Below are 25,500 nucleotides of genomic sequence, written 5' to 3'. Positions count from 1 at the left end.
TTGGAAAGTACTTTTCCTTTATTTAGTTAAGTATTCATTCTACTCTGTGGATGAATACCATTTGTCTAGAAAATAACTTACGTATCTTTAAATAGCCTTGTGTGTAGCCACTGTGTATTCTTGANTCTAAGATCCATTCTAATATTGTCCACCCACCTACGCCTTGGTCTTCACTGTGGTCTCTTTCCTTCTGGCTTTCCCACCAATATCCTATACGCATTCCTCGTATCCCCCATTCATGCTACATGACCTGTCCACCTCATCCTCCTTGACTTGATCATTCTAATTGTACTTGGAGAAGAGTACAAGTTATGAAGCTCCTCATTATGCAGTTTTCTCCAACTTTCTGTCACTTAATCTCTCTTTGGTCAAAATATTCTCCTCAACATTGTATTTATATTACATATTCCACATCCTACAGTCATTTTGACTAACTTTGAATCCATGGAATGCAATGCAATGTAATGTAATGTAATTCAGCATGCCGAAAATGTTTCAAAGAAGGAAGTATATATTAAGGAGGTGTATATTTTATGCCTTACATCAGTCTCTCTTTCGATGAGCCGTTCTCAGGAGAGTGACGAAGTTGTGCTTGATTTTAATATAAAATAGTGGAATGATGTGGAAGAAAATTACATTCGTCAGACAACTGTTAGTAGAGACCTGCGATATGAATTTTCACTAAAATTCGTTCAGTAGGTTCGAACATGTAGACGGACGAGCGAATCTCACAATGAGTTCATTTTATACACTTCTTGAAAGGAAAGAGTAATACATTATTGTTCATTTGGTGAGTTGTTCAGGTCTATTGGATGTAGCATTTTCCACGCATTTACAACTCCCTCTAAGATTTAAGGTTCACACGACGGAGATTATGAAGTTCTACTTTTGGGGTGTGACACCGTATAGTCTGATGGAAGTTTACCGACGTTTTGGAGGAAAATATTACCTCAAGCTTCTGATTCGAAGAGTAAGCCAAGAAATGAGCAATCAGTAAATGTCTACAGCACTACACGAAATCACATCAGAAAAGACGGTGCTTAAGATATTTCCTGTTTGACCAAATCTAATGATTCTGTATCATACAAAGGAGTCATTACCGTATCTTCCTCAACTAGTTCACATACGATTTTTTTTTTAAGTTTTATCCTAATGCTATTCTTTCATATACATCTAGGTCTCCCAAATGATTCTTCCTTGTCAAAATATTCCCTACAGATCGGTCTGTTTTCACGTGCGTGACACAGTCGATCAATCTCATCGTCATTGGTTTGAGTCCTAATCATCCTTGCAATATTACGAATACAGCTACACAAGTAAGTGACTGACTGACTGGATGGAACAGACTCCTCCTTGACAAGCTAATAGTACCTAAGCCAATCAAGAAACTAACCACTTATTAGTACACCCGAAATTTCACTGTCGTGTTCGGAATAGCTTGCCACAGGTTATCATGAGCCTATTGAATCCCACACGAACCCTGACATACAACCCTTACGTGGTCATTTTCTTTACCTTTAGACTTTGGAGTTAGAAGTGGCGTCTTCCCTTCAAGTTCGCCGCCAAAAATATATGCACGTCTCCCATACGAGCTAAATGCCCAGTCCATTTCATCCTCCTTGATTATATCGCACTAATGACACATGTTGAAGACTACATAATCCTCATTGTGTAATTGTAATCTATCTCCTATTTCCTCATCTCACTTAAGTCCAAATATCTGCTCAAAACTTTGTTATACTTTACCCTGAAATCTGTAAGTTGATGCAGGTTTAAGTAAATATGTTAATGAATGATGTTCAAAATGCACACAACTGTTAATAAATAATACCATATTGAAAGGGACACTTAGTAATAGAAACATACGGAAATGGGAAATACGTAAAGAAATTTCTGTCAGAATAATTTTGAAATAAATCTTTTAGAAATAGGATGCTGATTTGTGGATTGAATTCAGCTGTATAGCCTTAGGCCCTTATGAACATCATAATGAAATTTTTGGTTCCATAAAAACGAAATTCCGTAAATATCCCAGTAGATATCAGCCATTCAATGAAGGTTCTACACCAAGGGATTAGTTAAGATCAGTTGAAAGGCGGTAAAAACTGAAATCAAAAGCCCCCACCCCCATGTCAGAAGTGAGGTATATCCTACCAGCAATGTAACATTTAAGGGTCAACTTCATTGTCTAGCGGTTTGCCTATCCGTCCGACCATGGTAGGATTTATACAATATTTGCCATTTATCTTACTTGGCTGAGGACATTTTCATTAGTCAAAGCTTTCAGTAATGTTTTCGTGCATGTCATTAGACTGCTGAAGAAGGGTGGGGCTGTATTTGGCAACTTATTAAAATGAATATGTACAACATTATTATGTGTTTCCTGCTAAAAGTACATAATATGAATTCATGGTGAGAAAATTATGTCTGTACTTTCGTCTGTAAGTTTCATCTCGGAACATACTAACGATTCGTCATGGAGGTTGGCAATTCTGTGGTTTCCTTCTATAACGCCAGCATAATATTTGGAATAATATCTTACAAAGGCAAGGCCCGCTCCCTCCCTATCCATTGTTCATAATAATCCTCCTCTTTAACTCTTCAAGCTCCACACTGATAGGAAAGCTTCATAGCAATGACCAAACAATAAAATACCCAAAGAATTTTGATGAAATTTAGTATTGGAGGGCTTTTACATGGAAGATGTCGGGCGAACTTAATTTTGAAACCTATGGGTCAAATTTTAACTCCTGCTTAATAATAAGTAAAAGTAAGTAAAGGTATCCCTGTAACAGGCCGTGGAGGCCCATAAGGTTGTGGGATGTTGAGGTTCCCACATTTTCTAGACAATAGGCTCATAGATGGCGGCAAGGCTGTCAGCCCTACGCGCCTGCCGCCCTTTACCCCCAAGAATATTTCTAGTACTCATTTCTGTTAGAGGCTGAGTCGACCCCAGGGCCATAGTGGGCTGGAAGGATTAGGTCGATTGAAAAATTCAATGACCTCATCGGGACTTGAACCCGCGACCTTACGGCTTGAAGCATAGTGCCTCAACCAACTACTCTACCGCAAGCTCCCTTAATAATAAGGACCCATAAATTTATCCTAGAAGTGCCACCGCTAATCCACACAGCAACAAGTTTAAAGACAGCAAAATTTATGAGTAAGCAGTATGTATAGAAATACCTTGAGAACGCGAAATGTAGGGGAAAAATCACTCGAAATCTTTACTGATTTTGTAGTTCAGATGAAGTGCAAATGTCAATTTCCATGTTCACAAATTCCTTTTTTGAGTCAGAACAATCCATGCCACATCATCTCTCACTACTGGTTTTGTTTCGCTGAAAAGTACGTCCAATCCTCTGTAATGTAACACACAGAATTTCCAAACACATTTTTTTAAGTTTTTTATTTGTAGTTACTTAAAGACTATGAGCAATGACATGCAAATATTTAACGTTTTACATATAGAATTAAAAAAGCAAAGAGTGTGGGATGCGTGAACTCATATGCAAACTAGACGTTCTTATACAGCGATATGGTTGATAAAGGAATTGGCCGACAAATTTTGGTGTACCTAAGTCTCACATATCAAATTTCAATAAATCTGCGAAAGTGTTTATGGGATACATGGAGAAGACCATTTATAGCCTTAATTAAACTAGGCTTTATTAAGCATCACTGTGGCTGAAAAATGAACCAGGATAGCGTAGTCAGTATAGCGACTGGCTACGGGCTGAACGAACGAGGAGTCGGAGTTCGAGTCCCGGTAGGGTCAAGAATTTTCTCCACGTCGTCCAGACGGGCTCTGGTGTCCACCCAACCTTTTAGGCAATGGGTATTGGGTGCACTTTGCCTGGGGGTAAAGCGGCAGGGGCGTGAAACTGATTACTCATCTCCAGCTAGGTCGAGGTCAAGAAAATGTGGATGTATACATCGACTCCTCCATACGCCTTCGTGGTGTAGTGCTTAATTAGTTAAGTACAGGGACAACTGTGGCTGAAAATTTCAAATTTAATCGTAAGTCTTTTTATACCGATTTGCAATTGTATTTTGTCAAAAGTTTATAAGATACGCGGGAATGTTCATTTATGGCCTTATGGAAACCAGATTTTATTATAGGTCAGTATGGCTGAGAATCGGAATTTCCCAGCAATTTTTGGTGTAAATCGCCTATATCGAATTCACCAGTAACTGCGAAGTGTTTATGGGATACGTGAAGAAGTCTTTGTATGACGTAATGCGAACTTGACTTTATTATCGATCATTATGGCTGAAAATCGGGATTTCCGAACAATTTGTTGTATAATTCTCCCACGTCGAATTTCAAGTCAAAGTGTCCAGTGGTTTAGGCGCTTATATTAGGTAACAGAGAGATGGATAGTAGGACACCCATGACCTCCACATAAGGTTTCTTTTTTTTTTTTACTTTGAAAAGAAGGTTGAAGACGTACGAAGCTGCAAACCACACTGATTCTAGACGAGATTTCTAGTTGTTGCTATTTGAAGGATTATGAAAAAAAAACAGACTCCACGGTTTTAGTCTGCAAGCGAACTATACCGACCGAGCGACCGCCGCTTGTCGGCGAAGTTAGTGCAAACTTTAGAGGATAGATGGGGTCGCGTGGTCATCACAACAAATCCTCATGGATGTTAATTTCGGTTTTCTAGACCGGAGCCGCTATTTACTTGAAATATCTCCTCAATTATCGTCACGAGGCTGAGTGGACCCCGTTTCAGACCCACTGCTTCTCAGAAAAAATCTGGTAGCGCCAGGAATCGAACCCGGACCTCTGGATATGTAGCCAGGAGCTCTGACCACTAGACCACAGAGGCGGTCAAAAGATCATGAACACTTAATTTTAAATTGCAGGTAATCGAAAGTGTCTGTCAGCACTTTTTGACGATAGCTATATTATGTTGATATGATGGTGTGACCTTCTCACCGGGTGTAATGAATTTCAGTTGATTCATGGTATTAGTAGCACACAGATTTTTCCCCAATTCTAAAATCAGTCTGAAAACAATCTTTGTATTGAATATCAAGCAATCCGCATGGACTTACTGCTGTACGGACATTGAGAAGTTTACTTTCTTAGTAGCAACAGAGCAGGTTCTACAAGTACTCGTATTTGAACCTAAGTTCCTGACGACAACCGGTTACACGCAATGTTGTTGATGTGACCGGAAATAGACCTTTGTACTGTCTACGTGCGTGATAATTTTTCTTCGGAACAATGGCGTTTTTTCACTGGCGGCTTTGGAATTAACGTCATAGTTGAACTTATAACGGGGGGGNGGGGGGGGGGTGTTATGGGTTACTTAAATTCATGGATTTGCTATGCCATTAATTGGTAATGATCGTAAATGATCATAAATGAATTACGTGTGAGTGAATTTGAAATATCTACATATTTCAGTCAAAAAGAACAAAAGAAAACTACGTGATTTCAGTCCGCAAGCGAACGTTGGTCTAGTGGTCAGCGTTCCTAGCTACAGATCCAGAGGTCCGCGTTAGATTCCCGGCGCTACCAGCATGGAGCTTAGCCTATATTTCCCACTTTGTCTTAATGTTTTGGTGTTTAGGCACATTGGTGACTGTATATTTAACATATTAATAGCCAGAGAGAACTGTTTAGCAGCTCCGCTGCAACGAGACTTCCCGTTATGGAAACAGTCTTATCAAACGAACCATTCGCTATGACATTAGGCAAGACACTGTGAAACGAATTATACTTCCGGTGCTCGGAGTGTGAAGACCTACACAATGGATGTGACAGCATTCCATGCATTGCTTCCCACAGTTAGGCTGAACTTGCTCAATTATAAACTGAAGGAAGAGAAGAACAGTGGTCTGCTCGAATAATGTTGTTTCCCTCCCGTATAATTTGCATCCGTGCGGCCTCCCATAGCTACGCCAAGTAAATTGTGTTTTCTTTGTTAGCAGTTGTGACTATTGTATCCAAAAAGAAGCAACGGAAATTACAAGCAGAGTAAAAGTATACGTTCAAGGGTAATTTGGTTTAAATTGTTTAAAATTGCTGGTTGCTAAAATTGTCATCCGAAACGTTAACAATTAATCGCGGTTTACTTTTTACAGTCGACTTCTGATGTTTGTGATCTTTCAGAAAAGTGAAAAACTGAACTCATAATATTGCCTATTCGAAAATATTATTTTTGATGGGTTTCATGACGTTCTATACTGGCTTCTGCACTGAAACTTGTCAGAAGAATTTAATGTTCGTTCATATTATCTAAAATCTTATATGAAATACAAATATAATTTATCAGTTTTCTAACCACTCACCTCCGGCTAGTGCCGAGGTCAAGAAAATGTGAATCTATACATCCACTCCCCCATACGCCTCCATGGCATAGTGCTTTATTAGTTAAGCACAGGGCGATGGTCTGCACAAATTACTGAAATGTAATCAAAGCTGTCAGAGTCGTTTTGGGGAAAATCTCCATTGTGTTTCTTGGTGTCCATTTGAAGTACCCATATTTTTTAATCTGGAATGTTCACATTGGTCTGGCACCGCCATATGATAAACCAGTTCTTATGAATACCAAACAAGAATGAAACCAGTCCAACTCTTCAGGTGCTAGCAAGAAACAGGCTTGCTTCTCAAGGATTCATCTCCATGGAGTTAGATAGTTTATAAAAAGAAAAGTTTTCCCTGTACTTAACTAATTACTCACTACACCATGGAGGCGTATGGGGGAGTGGATGTATAGGTCCACATTTTCTTGACCGCGGCACTAGCTGGAGGTGAGTGGTCAGCTTCACGCCCCTGCGGCGTTAACCGAGGGGATAAAGCTCCCGGTACCCATTGGATAGGAGGCTGAGTGGACCCCAGGGCCGGCCTGAACGACAGGGAGAAGTGGAAATTCTTGACCCTACCGGGACTCGAAATCCGTTCCTTGTTCGTCCAGCCCGTAGTCAGTCGCTATACCGACTACGCTATACAGGCTCTTTGATTTATACAACGACAATTCATCAACTGCTTGATATTGCCCGAGAATTTGCCTGAGAAATCTAAGGAAAATCACGAGAAACCTCGTTGAAGATATTCGGCTTCCGGTCCTGCATCGAACTCGGTCCTCCCGCATATGAACCGGGATTGCTTTGAGTAACTGCCTGATAGCGACTTTTGGGTCGTTGCACTGATAGGTGGAGCTTCACACCCGTGACATATAGACAAATAGATAGCTCCAGGGTTTAATTTATTTTAATCTTCATCGTTATGGCTAGAAAACAGAATGTTCTGAACCGATTAATGACAGGAATTTTATAAATGCAATCAGTCTGAAACTTCATTATGCAGAATAATTGTTGCATTTTGAAATTCTTATATTTTTAACTCTTGCTGTGTTTTCTAAAGATGCATTATCCTCCAACAAACAGAGTTTAATTGTATAGTGTTTCTGTACAGTTATGTGGATTGTCTTATTGATTGATTATTATATATTTTAAAGAGCCTGTGGATAACTACGAAACCCTCAGTCCGGTCAAGATTGCGATCTTCCGTAATACTCGTCTAGAACCTTACTACTACTGCAATGGGTAATTAATCTTAAAAACACTAGGAGAAATACATTCAAGGTCACTTGAAGGTACAGATGTAGTATTATTGTAAAAAATAAATTGAAAGTAAAGGAACTCAGTCGGTAATGCTGGTCTCGATTTCAAATTTAACTGTCGAACAACACGAGGTCATTTAGTAATATCTCAATAATACCGCATACAATTCCTTGCTAGGAAGTATAAGGTTTTTATGTAACTTAATTGTGTTTTCTTTATTCTGTCTCTCATGCAGGCCTCCATATGTTGCGGTTTTGAACATAGCAATTGGCGTTACAACAGCTGCTCTTCGTACGCGAAGCCAAAGGGGCGATTTTGGAACTCTAAACGGTCCGCCACTTAAGAGCCTTTACAGGAGTACGATAGACTCGACCCTTCATTTAAAGCACAACTCCTAAATTCTAAATCTGGCCTCAATAGCATTATCCGAAACACTACACCCCTAGTGTCGGGGTTTTGATCTCAGACAATATCAGCTTTACTCCAGCTCGTGAGTACAGACTTCCAAAAGAGTTATTCATGAAGTAGTTCTGGAGACGAGGCGCAGAAGACATGTCTCGACTTTGGGTAGCCTTGTCACCGAATTGGGTTATGTAACTCAGCTTTCCGAAGATGGTCAGATCATCCCAGCCCCTTTGATCTAACTGTTCTAGAATAGTATAATCTGTCTTCATGGCACTGCGCGTCGTCGGGTTGCTAATGGAGATGACCTGATATAGAAGGCAACTACGAATATGTTGAAAGCAGTTATGGACAGGCAAGAACGGATGTTTTTCTGGTTTTGGAATTAGACATAACGATATAATCCCTAACCTTAAAAAGAATCAGTAGGCCTATGGTAGGAATTGCCGGTCATAGTAGCCGCGCAGTCTAAGGCATGAAATATCCTTGCTGGCTTTGATGCTGGGATCGTGGTTTCGAATCCCACACAAGGCATTGATGTTTGGTGTGTGTATGCGTTTATTCTGTGTTTGTGTTGTCCTGTGTTTAGGTAGCGGCCTTGTGACGGGCTGATCACTCGTCTAAGGAGTCCTACAGTGTGTGAAAAATAAATACGGAACTGAATAAGAGGCCAGGGTCCTGAATGGGCTGGAAGGGCCAATGAAAGAAAAATGGTACGAAGTATTATAAAGGACACGTGACTTCGACGGATTGCTTTATACGATCGTAACAAAAGAAAGTCGTGATATCGATGATTTGAATTTGAAAAGGAAAGAGCTTACAGGACAGTTTCAACAGCCGGACAGTCAGCAAGCTGGGTGAATAAGAACTGCCTAAAATATTTTGACTGAGAATCTCGAGAAAGAAATATCTGGAGACCTAGATGCAGCTGGGAGCGTATACTACATATCTTAGTCAAACAGGATGTATGGGTTAGGATCAGAATCAAAACTGTGTCCAATGGCGAGATATTGCGAACACGGCAGTGGACATCCAGACGCCATAAAACCAATGAATTTCTTGACCATGTATATGAGTATCGAATTGTTAAAAAAATATCCTATATCGGTTCATTTAACAGAATGTTATTTGTTTGGCTACTGTAAATTCTTGTATAATTAAAGGAAGGAAGCAATGACGAAGCAAACAACTAATGCCTGGGAAACAAAATGTCTGGAATGTCAGGGCGGGACGCGGATTTCTCGTCGAGTGAAGCAGCAGTCAGTCTAGCCAGGAGCACCGAGGTTGACGTACAGGATACAGAAAAAAATATGGGCACTTCAGAGGAATGCAGAAGTCTGGCAGTTACAGTTTAACATGAAGAGGATCTATGTGATTTATACTGGTCTCCCAGTTTTGTTAAGGCAGTAATATTAAAGTGGCCGTGGTTGGGTATTCTTGTAGCTCGTTTGGGGAAGAAGAAAATGCCTGCAGATTGTTGATCTCTGAAGTAACCACTTAGGAACTCGAATAAGAGGCCAAAGGATGCATTATGATTGTTATTAGAAAAATATTATGCAAGGATTAGAGTTAGAAGGAAAGATTTCAAAACGTTTGTCTAATAGCGAACTTTGTTCATAACATTATTATTATCTTTGGCTTTTACTGTCAGATACTTAGTTACCTAGGTAGTATGTTAGTGAATCAGATAATTTATTAGTGCAAAATTTGTATAGTTCATTGCTGTGAAGTTGGCAATAACAGCTTCTTTCTCAATTGTCATACTACGTGAAACCACCGGCCTGCTCGTAAGTAGCACTGCTCAAGAAATTAAACATAGTCGGTGTTATAATTACAGGATAATTCCAGAATACATGCCAGCTTTATTTTTCCTTGGCACTACAGCCCCAGTGGGTCTAGGCCTACCTCCATGAACTCCGTTCACTTCGGTTTTTCTATATCTTACACATTCGGTAGGACTCCTTTGGCGGGTGATCAGCTCGTCGCAAGGCCTCTACCTGTAGACAAACACAGAAAAACGCACACCAACATCCATGCCCTGAGTGGGATTCGAAACCACGACACCGGCTTCCGAGCGAGCGAAGACAGTGCATGCCTTAGACCGCTCGGCTACCGTGACCGGCACATGCAAGCTTTAGTTGCATTTATTTGTTATGATGCCAGGATGGGTGCGGTCTAGGGTATCTGTTCAAGGATATGTCCCTAGAGTAATGCCCATTCCCGAATCACAATGAAACATCTTCCTCTTAATTAAATCAAAACAAAGATAANTCGGCCAAAACGAAGAATACACGGTGCCTAAACCCAGAAGACAACTTTCTTCATTGTCATCGCCGTGAAAACCTCAAAACTTACAAAGATAACATTTATTTACCTAACAACACAAAGTAATACAATCAAGCAATTTGGTCTGTCCACAATCACTTCGTCTCTACGCTGAGGTTAACTGGCCAGGCTGTGACAAACAGGTCTCTACTTACAAAATACAGCAATCTTCCCGAAGGCGAACATGGTAGTGCCCGGTGAGTGCTGAGGCCTGTTGGTCTGCCGCCTAAGTGGAGCGGTTCCCCCTGGAGGATGGACCGTTATCATCTTTTACTTTCTAAGCTAGCAAGTGATTGCGTGACGCCGTACAGACGTAATAGGATATGTGATTCAGCTCATTATGACATTTGTTACACACTTCAACTTGTGCAATATTATTCACTGCCACGACATCCGTCGTTAGCCTTACTGTGTAGGAAGTCAATGTGGTCTGACTTCCAACTTTATTCACTCTGTGTTTTTACCCATACACATCATACATCCTGTGGTCTGGTTACATTCGATACAGTCTGTTTGTACATTCAGACAGTTGTTTAAATGATTAAACATGATTATCAATATAATTCAATACATATGTCTTAATACCTTTATCCTTATTAGTTAACATCATTGTACTCCTATATGTATCAGGCAAAACCGTCTCATAACATATTCACCAAAACACTAGACAAAAATTGTGCGTGATTTACTAAGAAGAGCGGAACTGAGTGAAAGTGCTTGCTGTCCCTGGCAGAAGGAGAACATAAAACTGAACAAAATGGCAAACACGGGAGAACATACTTCATTTCGTGAAAATATTTTTCTGTGCTGCAAGTGTTTTTGAAGTTCAGAACGAATTTAGAGCAAAGTTTAACGTGAAAGTTTCAAGCACATCTGCAATAAACAGACCAGTCAACAAGTTTCGAACGATCGATACCATTGTAGGCCTCTTAGGGTGCGAAGATGAAGTTGTCCGTATGCTTAATTAAGCAGTACAGTCTATGATCAGTTAAACACCATAAAGAGTATGAAGGTTAGAAATATACCGTATTTACGCATGTATAGGCCGCGTGCGTGTATAGGCCGCAGTACAATTTTCAGACAGAAATTATAGAAAAAATAATTTTCTTGGAATATTATTTCAGGAGTAGAATTACATAATTACTAATTATGAATATAATTTTTTTTAAATGAAGTGTGATTTCGAATATTTCGAATATAAGCCGCACCCCAGTTTTCCTCTTGAATTTTTGGCAAAAAATGTGCGGCCTATACATGCGTAAATACGGTATATCCAAGTTCTCTAAATCTCGACAATAGGTGGAGGTATTAGCTTCTACCGCTTTACCACTGAAGAAAGAGAGTCTGGTAGCCATTGCACAGGGGTTAGGTGTGACCGAGCGCGGTGTGGATTTGATGGTGATGAGAAGTATCCCTGTCACTGACTGGAATTGACCCTCAGTCGTCCATCACATATCCTAATCACTATATTTACCGAGGTCGTCTGTAAAAAGAATGGTCAGTACCCCAGAATGTCTGTTAATGTGTTCAACAAGCCATGACGCGCAGTTCCAAGAAATCTGTGAGACGTCAATCTCAGCAGCAGGAGAATTATTAACTTGATCTACATGCGATATTCTGGAGCCGGGATAGCGTAGTCGGTATAGAGACTGGCTACAGGCTGGACGACCGAAGGGTTGGAGTTCGAGCCCCGGGAAGGTCAAGAGTTCTCTTCACGCTGTCCAGACCGGCTTTGGGGCTCACTCAGCCTCTTATCCAATGAGTACCGGGGGGCTCTTTTCAGGGGGTATACCTGCTGTTACCACTACTCCTACTGTTGCTACTACTGCCTACTGAGTCAGGAGAGCAGAAATTTGTTGGTGCCTTTCGCTAGCACAGTTATTCTTGGTTTCGGGCTCCGTCGGCATCCATGACCATGTTTTTGTTCTTTCCAAACCCACCAATGTGTTTTTAAATGGGCGTCCTCTTCGACGAGAGGACGCGTTCGACCTCTACGAGTACTTTCGACTACCATCGACTACTACTACTTGTCTTTCTTGTGGTTTGTTATATACTCGTAGTATTAATTGGTGAGATGACTGGTGAATAAAGAACTAGAAGTGAACTGGTCTAAGCGAGGTATATCCCAGCACTTACCGGGAGGGACTGAGTAAAACCACAGAAATCCTGGGTTAGGATAGCCAGCGTCACCGCAGAAATTCGAACCGAGTACCTTCTGAATATGTAGGGTATGCCTAGATTGTTACTGCTACACCACCTGATCGATTACTATACGCCTGTTTACTATTGTTATTGTTGTTGTTGTTGTTGTTGTTGTTGTGGTGTAACCAACGAGTACCGGTCGTTAACTTCCAAACCTATTCCGTGTTGGTTGCTAACGTACCATATAACCCTGCATAGACTGTAAATGCAGCCACTTCCTTCCTTATCTCCCTTTCGTCCATATGCTGCTTGGGTAAGCGACGTCAGCTTTCACTTGTTCTCTTAACGAAATCGACATTCCCAATGCAGAAGTGTTATGCGAAGTTCGTTGTATTGGCTGTTAGGGCGAGGGCATACCAAGGAAACTGGCAACCGCAACGCAACCGGAACGCAACAGCAATTTCCGAGAATTGTTAACAGCCTGAGTTGAACACATGTTAGTGAATGGAGCAGCGCACATTGAGGAAAGGGCAACGCAACTAGCGGAAAGATTGAGAAACTCAACTTCTAGGCAACGGAACGTGCTAGTTTTCTCACAATTGCGTTGCTGTGTGGTTTCCTAGTGTCAGCTGTTCTATAACGCGCGCAACTTATTATATAGTCATCCACATTACATGTTTCGGCGTTATACGGCCATCATCAGGTGATTCTGGCTTACTAAATTGTTGCACTGTACATCAAAGTTTCGTAGCGCGTGCGAATGCAATATTTCATGATTAAAATAAATTGAACTCAATTGAAACAATTTAATTAACATTCCAATATTTTCCTTATGGTCATCGTCCTCTCTTCTCACGCCTTCTCACCCGGTCTCAAGTACCACCATATTATGACAGGATTAGTATTAATATCTGCCATTGCAGGACGTAAGTGCATGAAATTAAAATATACAATCGTGCATTGCGTTGGACGAACATACTCAATTAAGATGATGTGAGCAACTAATCAAAGATAAGTTTCCTCAGTGTGCCCCTGCTAAGTCGGAAACCAGTTGCCTGCTGGAAATCAGAGACATTTTTTAAGAATTGCGGTTGCGTTGGTTGCCAGTTTTTTGGTGTGCCCACGCCCGTACAATTCACGGACTACTGAACCGCCTGTTTGTGAGGGGGGAGGAGGACGAGTGCAGATGGGAACTACCGTGGCTGATGATCCCCTGGCAATTAGTTCTTGCGCTTCCCACTGAGGTCGCATGTAGCTCTCTGCCTGGTCGCACCGAACTGGAGCTGGGATCCCGATCCGGAGGAGTCGTGCTTGAAGTCTGTGTGGTGCATGTACGTGCGTGTTGTTCTGTCTGGCAGGAGACAGTGCAACGAAACTGACTGATTGGTGCTGAAAGTTTACGTCTGATACCGCCGCAGAATACATGTACGAGATGCCTGTCGGCCTTGTTTTTAACATATCCAGGTATATGTCTGTAAATAATCAGTAAAATATGTGGCTTGATTAGAACAGCATGCAACTCCATTTATTACATTGTCTTTATTGAGTTACAACAATTGACAGTTTTCTTTTGAAAAAAAAAAGTGAATATAATATCTTTCTTGAAACGCGTTCACGAGGGGCATCAGTGACCATTCTTTGCACAACGTGTATAACATGAGATCGTTACTGAAAAGTCTGTTTAATTTCCGAAATCACTCCGTGGATTCTGATGAAGTTTGGTGTGTGTAGGGGGGAAAGCTGTTGGGCGAATTTGGTGCGTATCCGTAAACATTCATGTCATCAGTCACCATGGTCTCGAAGGTGTGAACCATAACCTCCAACATCCCTGTACGCCTTTGTATCGTTGGGCTAAGTTTTCGGGTAACGTTACATTATGTAAAACAACATATCGTACATAACATTAGTTTTCTTGTTATATACCATGGATCTAGTTAGGACTACAGCTTCACATTGAACATGTTTCGACGTGCTGAGGACTTTGGCCTAAATCAATGGAAGGTAAACTAATTTCTGGCTCTGTGCAGTGTGTTGAACTTAGCAGCGGTATGTTTGTATTTGCAATAAATTGATATGGGGTGTGGGGGTAGTGATGCATGCAACATACCAAAAGACGCCCTTGGAGGACATGTATGTATTTTATCTTTCTATCCTGAAAATTTGCACAACATATTCCTCCATAACGCGGGCAAATTTTCTCCAGACGGCACGCATCCCAGAAGACAGTACTCATAGTGTTTAATTCGGTGGGGCTCACCTTTACTCTCTGGGTCTTTGAAAAACGTCCAGAATAGTTTCCAAATCAAATAAAACAGAAACAAAATATGTTCGCAGTTTTGAAGCTACAGCTCGTCTTTATCAATAAATGAATTCTCCTTGTTTCATAAGTTCGGAACATTCATCCGCGTGTGTTGACGGCAGTCATAGATGTGACGTGAAATATTAACTTCCTCGTCAGACTTTAGTTCTTGTCAACCATATCAGAATCTTACGGATATTTTAAAAACTGAAGTAGCTAACAGCAGGATTTTCATCTTCACCTGTTGACATTACCGTTGATCTGACGTGTCTGCAAATTAAAGTTCATACGTCTCGAGTTTCTGACAGCAGTGATTGTTCGAATTGTAATTGTCAAGGTTGTGATATTATAAACTTGTAGGTGGATATTAACGCTTCGGAGGAACACGCTACCTCTGTCTTCAGGGTCGAAAATGGTTGAAAGATTACAGGGGAAAAGGTCACACAGCTCAACAAGAGAGAGAGAAAGCGAGAGAGAGAGAACACCCAGGCCGAGTAGGGTGGGGTGGGTAAACAGGTTTAATTGGCCTGGATATCTCGAACAGAGAGACGAGAAACACGAGTAGGATTTTGGTGGAGAAAATTGGGGAGGGACCACTAATAAAACAGTATATGTATGAAAAATTAATTCAAACGATACGGGTTTTGGTGATGTGAACTACGTAAATTGTACTTGCTCAAGATCAGTTATCCATGCTCAAAATAACGTCAGTGACTAGTCTGTTTTAGTGATGTTCTTGAATCTTCGATTCTATGACAGCAAGGAATTTGTCGAACAAGTCAATATGGGTTGACTGCTGTAGGAAGGTCTTAAAGAAGAGGGCCACAACACCGAAAACAATACATCACTCGTACCAGAATACAGCGACATGAAACATGTTGTAAGGCTATTTCCTTTATTGCTAGTGGGGTGGGACTAAGTCCCTTGTACTGCGGCCACTTCTGGCCTATTGTACCAGCCCCAAATGATAGGTGAGGGTGATTGTGGAGCAATTGGTGGAATGAATATTGGCAGGGGAAACCGAAGTACTCGGAGAAAACCTGCCCCAGCGCCACTTTGTCCACCACAAATCTCACTTGACCAGACCCGGGATCGAACCCGGGCCGCCGCGGTGGGAAGCCAGCGATTAACCGCTTGAGCTATGGCGCGGCCCATGTTGTAAGTCTAAGTACGGTTTTGAAACAAGAGTTGCTTGTCTAGTTCTTTCTTCGGCTTCTACAAAACGTAACGATTAAGCACAAGTTCAATGATCCATACCGGTCAGTGTATGCCTTCTAATAGACATGTCATGCATTTCTAATAAGTATCAACGTTGTAATACACATAATTTTTTCGTGAAATTTATAGGCACGGTGCAGTTTCTGCAGGCGAATACAGGGATGATACGTTGAGATTGCCCAATTTACCTTCAATAAAATAATTTCTGACTCACCATTCATCGCATTTCATTCAACGTTAAACAGCCAATATCCTTGAAACGACAAAAAAGATAAAGTTGTGCCACAACTTGATTAATTACGCACTATTCTTTTTCCTTGGCACTAGAGCCCCAGTGGGCTTAGGCCTACCTCCATGAACTTCTCCGTTCACTTCGGTTTTTCTAGATCTTACACATTCGGTAGGACTCCTTGGGGGGGGGGTGATCAGCTCGTCACAAGGCCTCTACCTGTACACAAATACAGAAAAACGCACACACACACACACAAACTAAACATCCATGCCCTGAGTGGGATTCGAACCCACGATCCCGGTTTCCAAGAGAGCGAAGACAGTACATGCCTTAGACCGCTCGGCTATCGTGACCGGCAATTAAGAACTATGCCATGAAGATATATGGAGGAGTCGAGGTATAGCCCCTTCATTCTTGACCTCAGAACAAACTTGAAGTGGTCAGGTTCAGCCCCGGCCGTTTTACCCTCGAGGAAAGAACTCCTGTAGCCATTGGTTAGGAGGCTTATAGGTTCTACAGCAGGTCTGTACGCCGTGGAGTAGAGAGAAATATCTTGCCTCTGCCAGGGATCGAACCGGGGCCGTCGAACCCGTGGTCTTTCGCTATACTGACAGAGTCATCCCTTGAAACGTTGCAGTTAAATGAATAAGAGTCAGCAATCGAGAGCAGTAGCTGTCGGTACGTCGTATGATATGTACTGCATTTCTCAAATCTCGCCCTTCACGCTATATCCTGATTCTAGCCTTGCTACCTTGTACTGCAAAGGCTTTCTAAATTCACGTTAAATTTTGTATTTTCTTATACCTAGTATTTTACTCTCAATCCTTATTTCGAATGCTGGCAGGTAAGTTGCTTACGACGGACTTACGTTGTGGTAGTGGCCGCGCCGTAGCTCAAGCGGTTAGTCGCTGGCTTCCCATCCCGACGGCCTTGGTTCGATCCCGTGTCTGGTGAAGTGGGATTTGTGGTGGACAAAGTGGCACTGGGGCGGGTTTTCTCCGAGTACTTCGGTTTCCCCTGCCAATCTTCATTCCACCAATTGCTCCGCAGTCACCCTCACCTATCATCTGGGGCTGGTACAATAGGCCAGAAGTGGCGGCAGTACAAGGGACTTAGTCCCACCCCACTAGCAATAAAAAAACGCGTTGTGGTAGCAGTTTGTGACGGTCAGGCTCACCACGTTGCGAACGTCATCCAGCCACGAGAACTCAAGGTGAACCTATTCAATACATTGGTGAGACAAACGGATCGCATACGAAGGTACAGATCTCAGCAGCTGGGGAAGGGGGATGATATAAATCTGGAGATTTCAGTAACGTACCAGACATTATGGTCGGGGTTCGATTCCTATAAAGGGCAGAGCTTGCCTTCGCAACATCTAGACAGGTTCAGGAGGCCACATGGTCTCCTGTCTAATAAGTACCGGATAACACGGCCGAAACGTGAATCAGAACATTCATTCCATTCGAGTTCTGAATCCTAAAACGCGTGTGACTGTACTTCCACTTCAAAGCCCTCATAGCATGATGCTTAGACATAGGAACCTCTACAATCACAGAGAAACGCCGATAAAAGTCCATGCTCTGAACGGGATTTGATCCCCGCCTTGTGTTACACGAAATCAAGACTCGGTTTTCCACGTCATTTCTCAAATAAATCGATAAGCTTGGGACTATTGAAGTCTGAGAAGGGGATTCGTCACCTCAGTATTTCAGATATTTCTGGAACTGAAAGTATTTTACTGTAGTAAGTTGGAAATATAGGGTGGTGTTTGTTTTGAAACAGCAGGGACATGTAGTGTAATTCGAAGAATAAAACAGAAAAAAAGGGGCATAATTGCAATTCGAAATATTAAGTAGGAAACAACAGGGACATAAGCGTAATTCGAAATAACACATAGAATCAACGGGTGCACAAAGCGTAATTAAAAATATTGAACAGACAACAAAAGCCTGAAGATGCCCTGCTTTCCTATCTCCATATACTGTACAGTCATCACAAAAAGTACACGGCACGGAAGTGATGCATCATAATAATGTCCGTAGTTTCTATAAATGCACCTCGTTCTGGTGGTAGAGATATAAACAGAATATTTTGTGGGATTTTCAAGTAAAGTACCAGCTTTATGTGCCGAAGGTTCTCGAAGTCGTAATTCGGTGTTTATATTTTAATGGGAATTTACATCATAAAAGAGATCACTGGGAAGACCAAGACGTGAGTGGATAATATTTAAATGGAACTTGGAGAGATAGGATGGGACCGCTTCTGTGGTCTAGTGGTCAGAGTTCCTGGCTACAGATCCAGAGGTCCCGGGTTTGATTCCAGGCGCTACCAAATTTTCTGAGAAGTAGTGGGTCTGGAACGGGGTCCACTCAGCCTCGTGAGGATAATTGATCTATTTCAAGGAAGTAGCGGCTCCGGTCTAGAAAACGGAGATTAATAGCCGTGGGGATTCTTTGCGCAGACCACACGACATCCTCTATCCGCCGACAAGCGGCGTTCGCTCGGTCGATATAGTTCGCTTGAGGACTCAAGCCACGGAGTTTTTTTTTTCTGAGAGAGAGATAAGATGGGGTAGTATGGACTCAGGATAGGGACCAGTGGAGGGCTCTTGTGAACAACGGAAATGAAACCTTCGGGTTCCATAAAATATTGGGAAGCCCATAAGTAGCTGCACAACTGGCGCCTTCTCAAGGAGGACTGAACTCCAAGAAGTCAGTTAGTTCACAGCATAAAACTCAGTAGAGATCTGTTCGCCAATAGGGGCGCTCTAATCAGATAACCCGACTTTATTTTTCGGAAACATTTCAGAAAGGTAATTCTGACATTATCAACCAGGGCTTGATTCTAGAGATCGACAGTTTGCCCTTGACCATAATGTGTCCTTTTGCTTGAAATTCTGAGAAAATTAATTCCGAAGCTATTAGCCAGACGTAAAATAATCTCGGACTCGCAAAATGCCAAACCCGTGCTTGTAGACCACCAGATTTTCAGTGTTGAAAGAGAGAAATAAGAAAGAATTCAGAAGCCGTGAACTAGGTGTTAGTGTTAATATGACCGGATGACGTCTAAAAGCAATAAATCGCTATTACCAGCGACATTGTGAAGCCTTGGTGATATTAACCTTGTTGGGTGTGGCCCTCTGAACTTACTCTTCGCCACACGCAGTGATTTTGTTGTAAGAGTGACGCCTCACTGCATTATCGTAGGGGTGTACAAAATACGGTTTCCGAAAATCTGAATTAAAACTTCCCCATTTTGAATCGGGGTATGGTACGTCTGAGAAGAGATCTCTGCCTTTGAAGAAAGCAGTCTTCTGGGATTTGGCACCGTGTATATGTGGTGTTAACCGACGTTTCGGAGGAACGTATCGCAGACACAGTCTGCTTTTACCGGTTCTCACGGTCTCTTCGCTTGCAGATTTCTTATATTTTTCCTTCTACCCTGAAGATGAAGGCGATACGTTCCTCCGAAACGTCGGTTAACACCACATATACACGGTGCCAAATCCCAGAAGACTGCTTTCTTCATAGTCACCGCCGTGAAAGCCTCAAATCTTACATCTCTGCCTTTGATGCAAACTAAACTGTCACGTGATTCACACCGTTTTCTCAATTAAGGTCTGGAAACCGAGTCAAGGAGATAATACAGTGCAATTTCATAAGACAGAGTCATGACGGTATAAGCACTACATATGCAACGGAGGAAATGCATAATTCCGCAACACCAAATCATCTGCAATAGCGAAAATGTCACTGCTTAACTCCAGACATATAACTCTTACATCTGTAATAACGGAAATACCACTCCTTCATTCCGGAAAGCTGAGTTATGGAGGTATTAACAAATATATTTGTAGTAGAGGAAATGCCGCTACCACGTATGAGTGAGTTTACTTTAGAATTCAGTGTCTAATATAAAAGATTATCAGCTCCATTCAGTGTGACTGATAAATGTTTTTCCTTTCCTTTTTAATCTTTCACCCTTGACATTTTTCGGTCGGAGCGACCATCTTCAGAAAGACATATCAATACATGCGGGAACTTAATGTGATTGGTCATTATCAGTACATACAAACAATACGACCGAACCAGAAACAAAGTTTGTAAACCGTACTTGTAAATAAACTAATTATAACAATTTATAAATATTTTAATAAATTCAGGCACATCGCTATAATTGTTAAAGGCTAGGATTTTATATTCATGACATTGTAATGATATTGTATGTATGTATTGATAATGACCAATCACATTGTAATAGTAGTTTCCGCATGTATTGATATGCCCTTCTGAAGATGATCACTCAGACCGAAACATGTCGGGGATGAAAGCTTAAAAAAAAAGAGAACATTTATCAGCCACACTGGTCGGAGCTGATAACCTTTTATACTATTGCTAGTGTGACGGACCAGGATGAACCAAATCGAAATTTCTTTCCAGTCTTTAAAATGAGCATTTCATTGTTGCATTCCAGTTAAAACATACAGCATTGGTGCATTTGGCGGTTTTAATATTTTCTCTGTAATTTGTTCAGCGTGTTATTTTATGTATTAGTGGTTCATTTATCGACACTGTCAGTAACCCAGGCTATATAGAGGTGAAATGTGGGGCGAACAATTAATGATGTATTGGAAAAAGGTAGCGTAGTTGGTTGAGGCACTATGCTACAAACCTGAAGGTCGCGGGCTCGAATCCCGTTGAGGTGATTTTTTTTTTTCAATTTACCTAATCCTTCCCGAGGCACGATGGCCCTGGGGTCGACTCAGCCTCTAACAGAAATGAGTACCAGAAATCTTGGGAGGTAAAGGGCGACCGGCGCTTAAGGCTGACTACCTTACCTCCATCTATGAGCTGACTGTCTAGAGAAAATGTGGGAGCCTCGAAATCTTACAACCCTATGGACGTCCACGGCCTGTTACAGGGATAGATTTACTTTTTTTTTTAAGAATGTTGTGGCCTGTTTCAAGATATCCCGGCATTTGCCTGGAGGGGCGTGAGGAAATCCACAAAATATCTCATCAAGATAGTCATTGTCCTGGTGACATTCGAATCGACACCTCCCCAATAAAACCCAGAAGGCTTTTTCTAATTAGTGTTACTGGGTGAGAGCGAGTCCCTTGGTACTTTGGCCGTAAATGGCCCGCTGTACGAGCCCCGGATGATAACTGAAAGAAAATGTAGCGTTAGATGGAATGAGAACAGCAATGAGAATCAAAGTATTTGGTGAAAATATGCCTCATTGCCACATTGTCTACCACAAATCCCACATGCCCTGATCTGAGAATAAAAATGGCCGTTGCTTTGAGAAGCGGCGCGAAATGTGGAACAGCCAATCAGAAGCTTTACCAGCTATTGCTCGGTTTTGTGTTCGGAATGGATGTTCTTTTTGCAAGTCGACGACCGCACGCAACCATAGAAGCTGATTCTGCTTGTACATATATTAATCAATTTGAGGCCTGCCAGGTGTCTGGGCAGATAGAGGTAGCTGCTTATGCCTGCCACTCACGTCAGAGGCGGTAATACGTTAATGTGGGATTAGTGGAGATTTGGCCCTCGGGGAAAAGCCGAAATGCTCTCGTGCAACATAATGACCCTGGAATTGAACCCATTCCTCCGCCGTAAGGCGCTAACGTTATTTACCTTTATGAAGTATCTTAATGTGCCGAGCGAAGACGCCGCGCGGTCTAAGGCATGAGTCTTCGCCCGCCCGAACACTGGGATCGTGGGTTCGAATCACACTCTAGGCATGGCGTCTGTGTTCGTTTATTCTGTGTATAGGTAGAGGCCTTGCGAGGGGCTGATCCCCCGTCCAAGGAGTTGTACCTACTGTGTATAGAATTAAACTGAAAGCGTCCAGGGCCCAACAAAGGGCTGTAGGACCATAGGTAGATGGATGGATAGATAGATTAGTCAGCAGCCATTTTACCATGTTAGACAACAATGTAATTGTAATAGTGGACTGTAAGTGCTGGAATTTTTGTCTAATTCTGTAATTTTAGTGCGGTAGCGATACAGCGATCGCTGTGACAAAATGACGCACTGTGTTATTACTGTTTCCTTGACTTTCGTTTTGATTAAGAACTGCATGGCCAATGGTAATTTTCGTCATAGTATCAGGTAATTTATGTTAGTAATTTTAACGAGGTTTCAGAAAGTACAGTTGCTTTTAAAGCAGAAGGTGTAATTTATTGACGCCTGAGGCGGTGTTTAAGTTTGCGCCTGCCCTACATATACGCCTATCCTATTTTCTTAAGATACATTTGCTCGCAGGAAAGTGGTCTGTTAGCTTCACGTCTTCCAAGCAGAGTTTTATATGCGTTTCTCGTCTCCCTCATACGAGCTACATTCCCTGCCTACTCATCCTCCTTGATTTTCGTTTCCTAATACAATCTGGTGGCCGGTCACGGTTGCCGAGCGGTCTAAGGCATGTACTGTCTTCGCTCGCTTGGAAACCGGATCGTGGGTTCGAATCCCACTCAGGGCATGGATGTTTAGTTTGTTTGTGTGTGTGTGTTTTTCTGTATTTGTGTACAGGTAGAGGCCTTGCGACGAGCTGATCACCCGCCCAAGGAGTCCTACCGAATGTGTAAGATCTAGAAAAACCGAAGTGAACGGAGAAGTTCATGGAGGTAGGCCTAGGCCCACTGGGGCTGTAGTGCCAAGGGTGAAAAAAAAAATACAATCTGGTGAAGAATACAAAGTATGAAGCTCTTCATTATGCATTTGTCTCCAGACTTCCCTCATTTTATCTCTCTCAGGTCCAACTGCTTCATCAGAATATTCACACCATCTCTCTTGTTCATTCACAACCTTAGGACACGCCGTGCCATGGTAACAAGTGGTCCACTTGCCATGGACGAAACGTTTGGGATATTTTGAAAATTACAGACATGGTGACGATGCGAAACTGAGACATTGGGAACACATATGATTACTCACTCACTTACTCACTCATGGAGCTGAGCCCTTCTTGAGAAGCTGTCTATTGTGCAGCTACTCGAGAATTTCCCAGCATTTTATGGAAACGGAAGATTCATTACCGTGTTCACAAGAGCCCTCCACTGGCACCTATCCTGAGCCAGATCAATCCAATCTATACCATCCCATCCTCTCTCTCTAAGATCCATTTTAATGTTGTCCACTCACCTGCGTCTTGGTCTTCCCAGTGGTCTCTTTCTTTCTGGCTTTCCCACCAATATCCTATATGCATTCCTCCTCTCCCCCATTCATGCTGCATGCCCTGCCCACCCTATCCTTGACTTGATCATTCTAAGTATACTTGGAGCAGAATACAAGTTATGAAGCTTTTTATGCAGTCAGATATGATTACTAATTTATATAATTATTTAGTTATAAACCGTTATGACCTAACTATATGGGACAGGAATTTGAAAGAATAATATATATATTTTTTGTTTATTCCAGTGAGGGGCTGTATACTTGTCCTGAGAACACTGTATCATTGGACTATGCAAAGGTAAGCTTTTATTAAGACGTGTTTGTGGAACTGTACATTCATATTCGAATGCACATTATGAACCTACTTGCGCATTAATCAGTGTAACTAATACACCGACTTATCTTTCTCTGTTTCACAAAGAAAACTGAGGTTGAAGAAAGCAGTCTTCTGGGATTTGGCACCGTGTATATGTGGTGTTAACCGACGTTTCGGAGGAACGTATCGCCTCCATCTTCAGGGTAGAAGAAAAAATATAAGAAATCTGCAAAGCGAAGAGACCGTGAGAACCGGTAAAAGCAGTCTGCTTACGTCGGTTAACACCACATATACACGGTGTCAAATCCCAGAAGACTGCTTTCTTCATAGTCACCGCCGTGAAAGCCTCAAATCTTACAAACTGAGGTTGTTACTTAAGACCATACGTGTATGCCAGATTAATAAGGACCACACCAAGTGACATAATTTTGTAATAGGGCCAATCGAAGCTATCCTTCACCGTCTTATTGCTCTTCAAGTCGTTACACGGTTCGAACCAATATCCTAAGGAAATATATAATGATTTTAAAATAATTCACGACCATAATTCCATAGCCTTCAACATAATTTAACCTCTTCAATTCATATGATATTATTAAATAGTGTGGGTGTCATCAGTTTCATGTGTCATTTTGCCGTCCCTAAANTGCGGATTTCTTATTTTTCCTTCTACCCTGAAGATGGAGGCAATACCTTCCTCCTAAACGTCGGTTAACACCACACCTACACGATGCCACATCCCAGAAGACTGCGTTCTTCACAATTCATATTGTTCCCTTAANTAGTTACGACACATTTCATTCAGTGGTACGTAACTTGCTCAGTTCGAAGAAAGCGGTTAAATAATATAAGATCTGAAAATAGTGGACGCAGAATTCAACATAACGCTCCGTAGTCCATAGTCAAATCACTCTCATGCGAATTCTTTCTTCATACAACATTTTCAGTTCAAAAACAACCTTTAAATACCCTTGACATAAGTCATGACACTTATCTCATTGAATATTAATGTAACCTCTTCAGTTAGACGCGCTGAAATAACCGAAGAATTAACGATAGTCACCATCAGATCTCACTGTACGCTCCATAATCTCTGCAGCTGAAAAATTGTATTAAATTACCTATTCTCACTGAGAGGAGTCCTTGACAAGCTAGTAGTCGCTCAGCTAGTGAAGGAATTCCTTCCGGGTTATGGAATCCGAAGATATATCACCGTGTTCACAAGAGTCCCTCAGTGGTCCCTATTTTGACCTCTTTGCGGTTAGTTAAGCACAGTGACACATTTATGATCCATTTTGATATATTATCCTCGCGTCAACACCCAAGTCTCCCAAGTGGTATCTTTCCTTCAGGTTTTCCGACTAAATTTGTATATGCATTTGTCATATCTCTCACCCGTTCTACAGGTCCCGTCTTCTCCATCCTCCTTATTCTATCGCGCTAATATTTGTTAATGATAATTTATGAAATTCTTAATTATGATTATTTCTTCAGCTTCCCATTAATTATTTCCTCTTGTACCGAAACATTCTTCTCAGCGCCGTGTTTTCAGACACAATTCATATTGTAAGGTTTGAGATTTTCACGGCGGTGACTATGAAGAAAGTAGTCTTCTGGGACGTGGCACCGTGTAGATGTGGTGTTAACCGACGTTTCGGAGGAACGTATTGCCTCCATCTTCAGGGTAGAAAGAAAAATAAGAAATCCGCAAGCGAAGAGACCGTGCTTGCGGATTTCTTATTTTTCCTTCTACCCTGAAGATGGAGGCAATACGTTCCTCCGAAACGTCGGTTAACACCACAT

The 25,500-nt window shown here is 41.7% G+C and overlaps 1 protein-coding gene across 1 annotated transcript in view; it reads left to right on the top strand.

Moving 5' to 3' along the window:
• Positions 1-13,747: 13,747 nt before the first annotated feature.
• The window catches only part of LOC111873461 (TNF receptor-associated factor 4), a 62,729-nt gene continuing 50,976 nt past the window's right edge, over positions 13,748-25,500 (top strand). Inside the window, exons 1-2 of the mRNA XM_023868200.2 lie at positions 13,748-13,915; positions 23,628-23,679. Coding sequence (XP_023723968.1) covers positions 13,875-13,915; positions 23,628-23,679 — 93 coding nt within the window. The 5' untranslated portion in view covers positions 13,748-13,874. The remainder of the gene's footprint in view (positions 13,916-23,627; positions 23,680-25,500) is intronic.

Source organism: Cryptotermes secundus, unplaced genomic scaffold (assembly GCF_002891405.2).
Source record: "Cryptotermes secundus unplaced genomic scaffold, Csec_1.0 scaffold333, whole genome shotgun sequence".
In the NCBI taxonomy this organism is placed as follows: domain Eukaryota; kingdom Metazoa; phylum Arthropoda; class Insecta; order Blattodea; family Kalotermitidae; genus Cryptotermes; species Cryptotermes secundus.
This window is presented reverse-complemented; position numbering and strand designations above follow the sequence as displayed.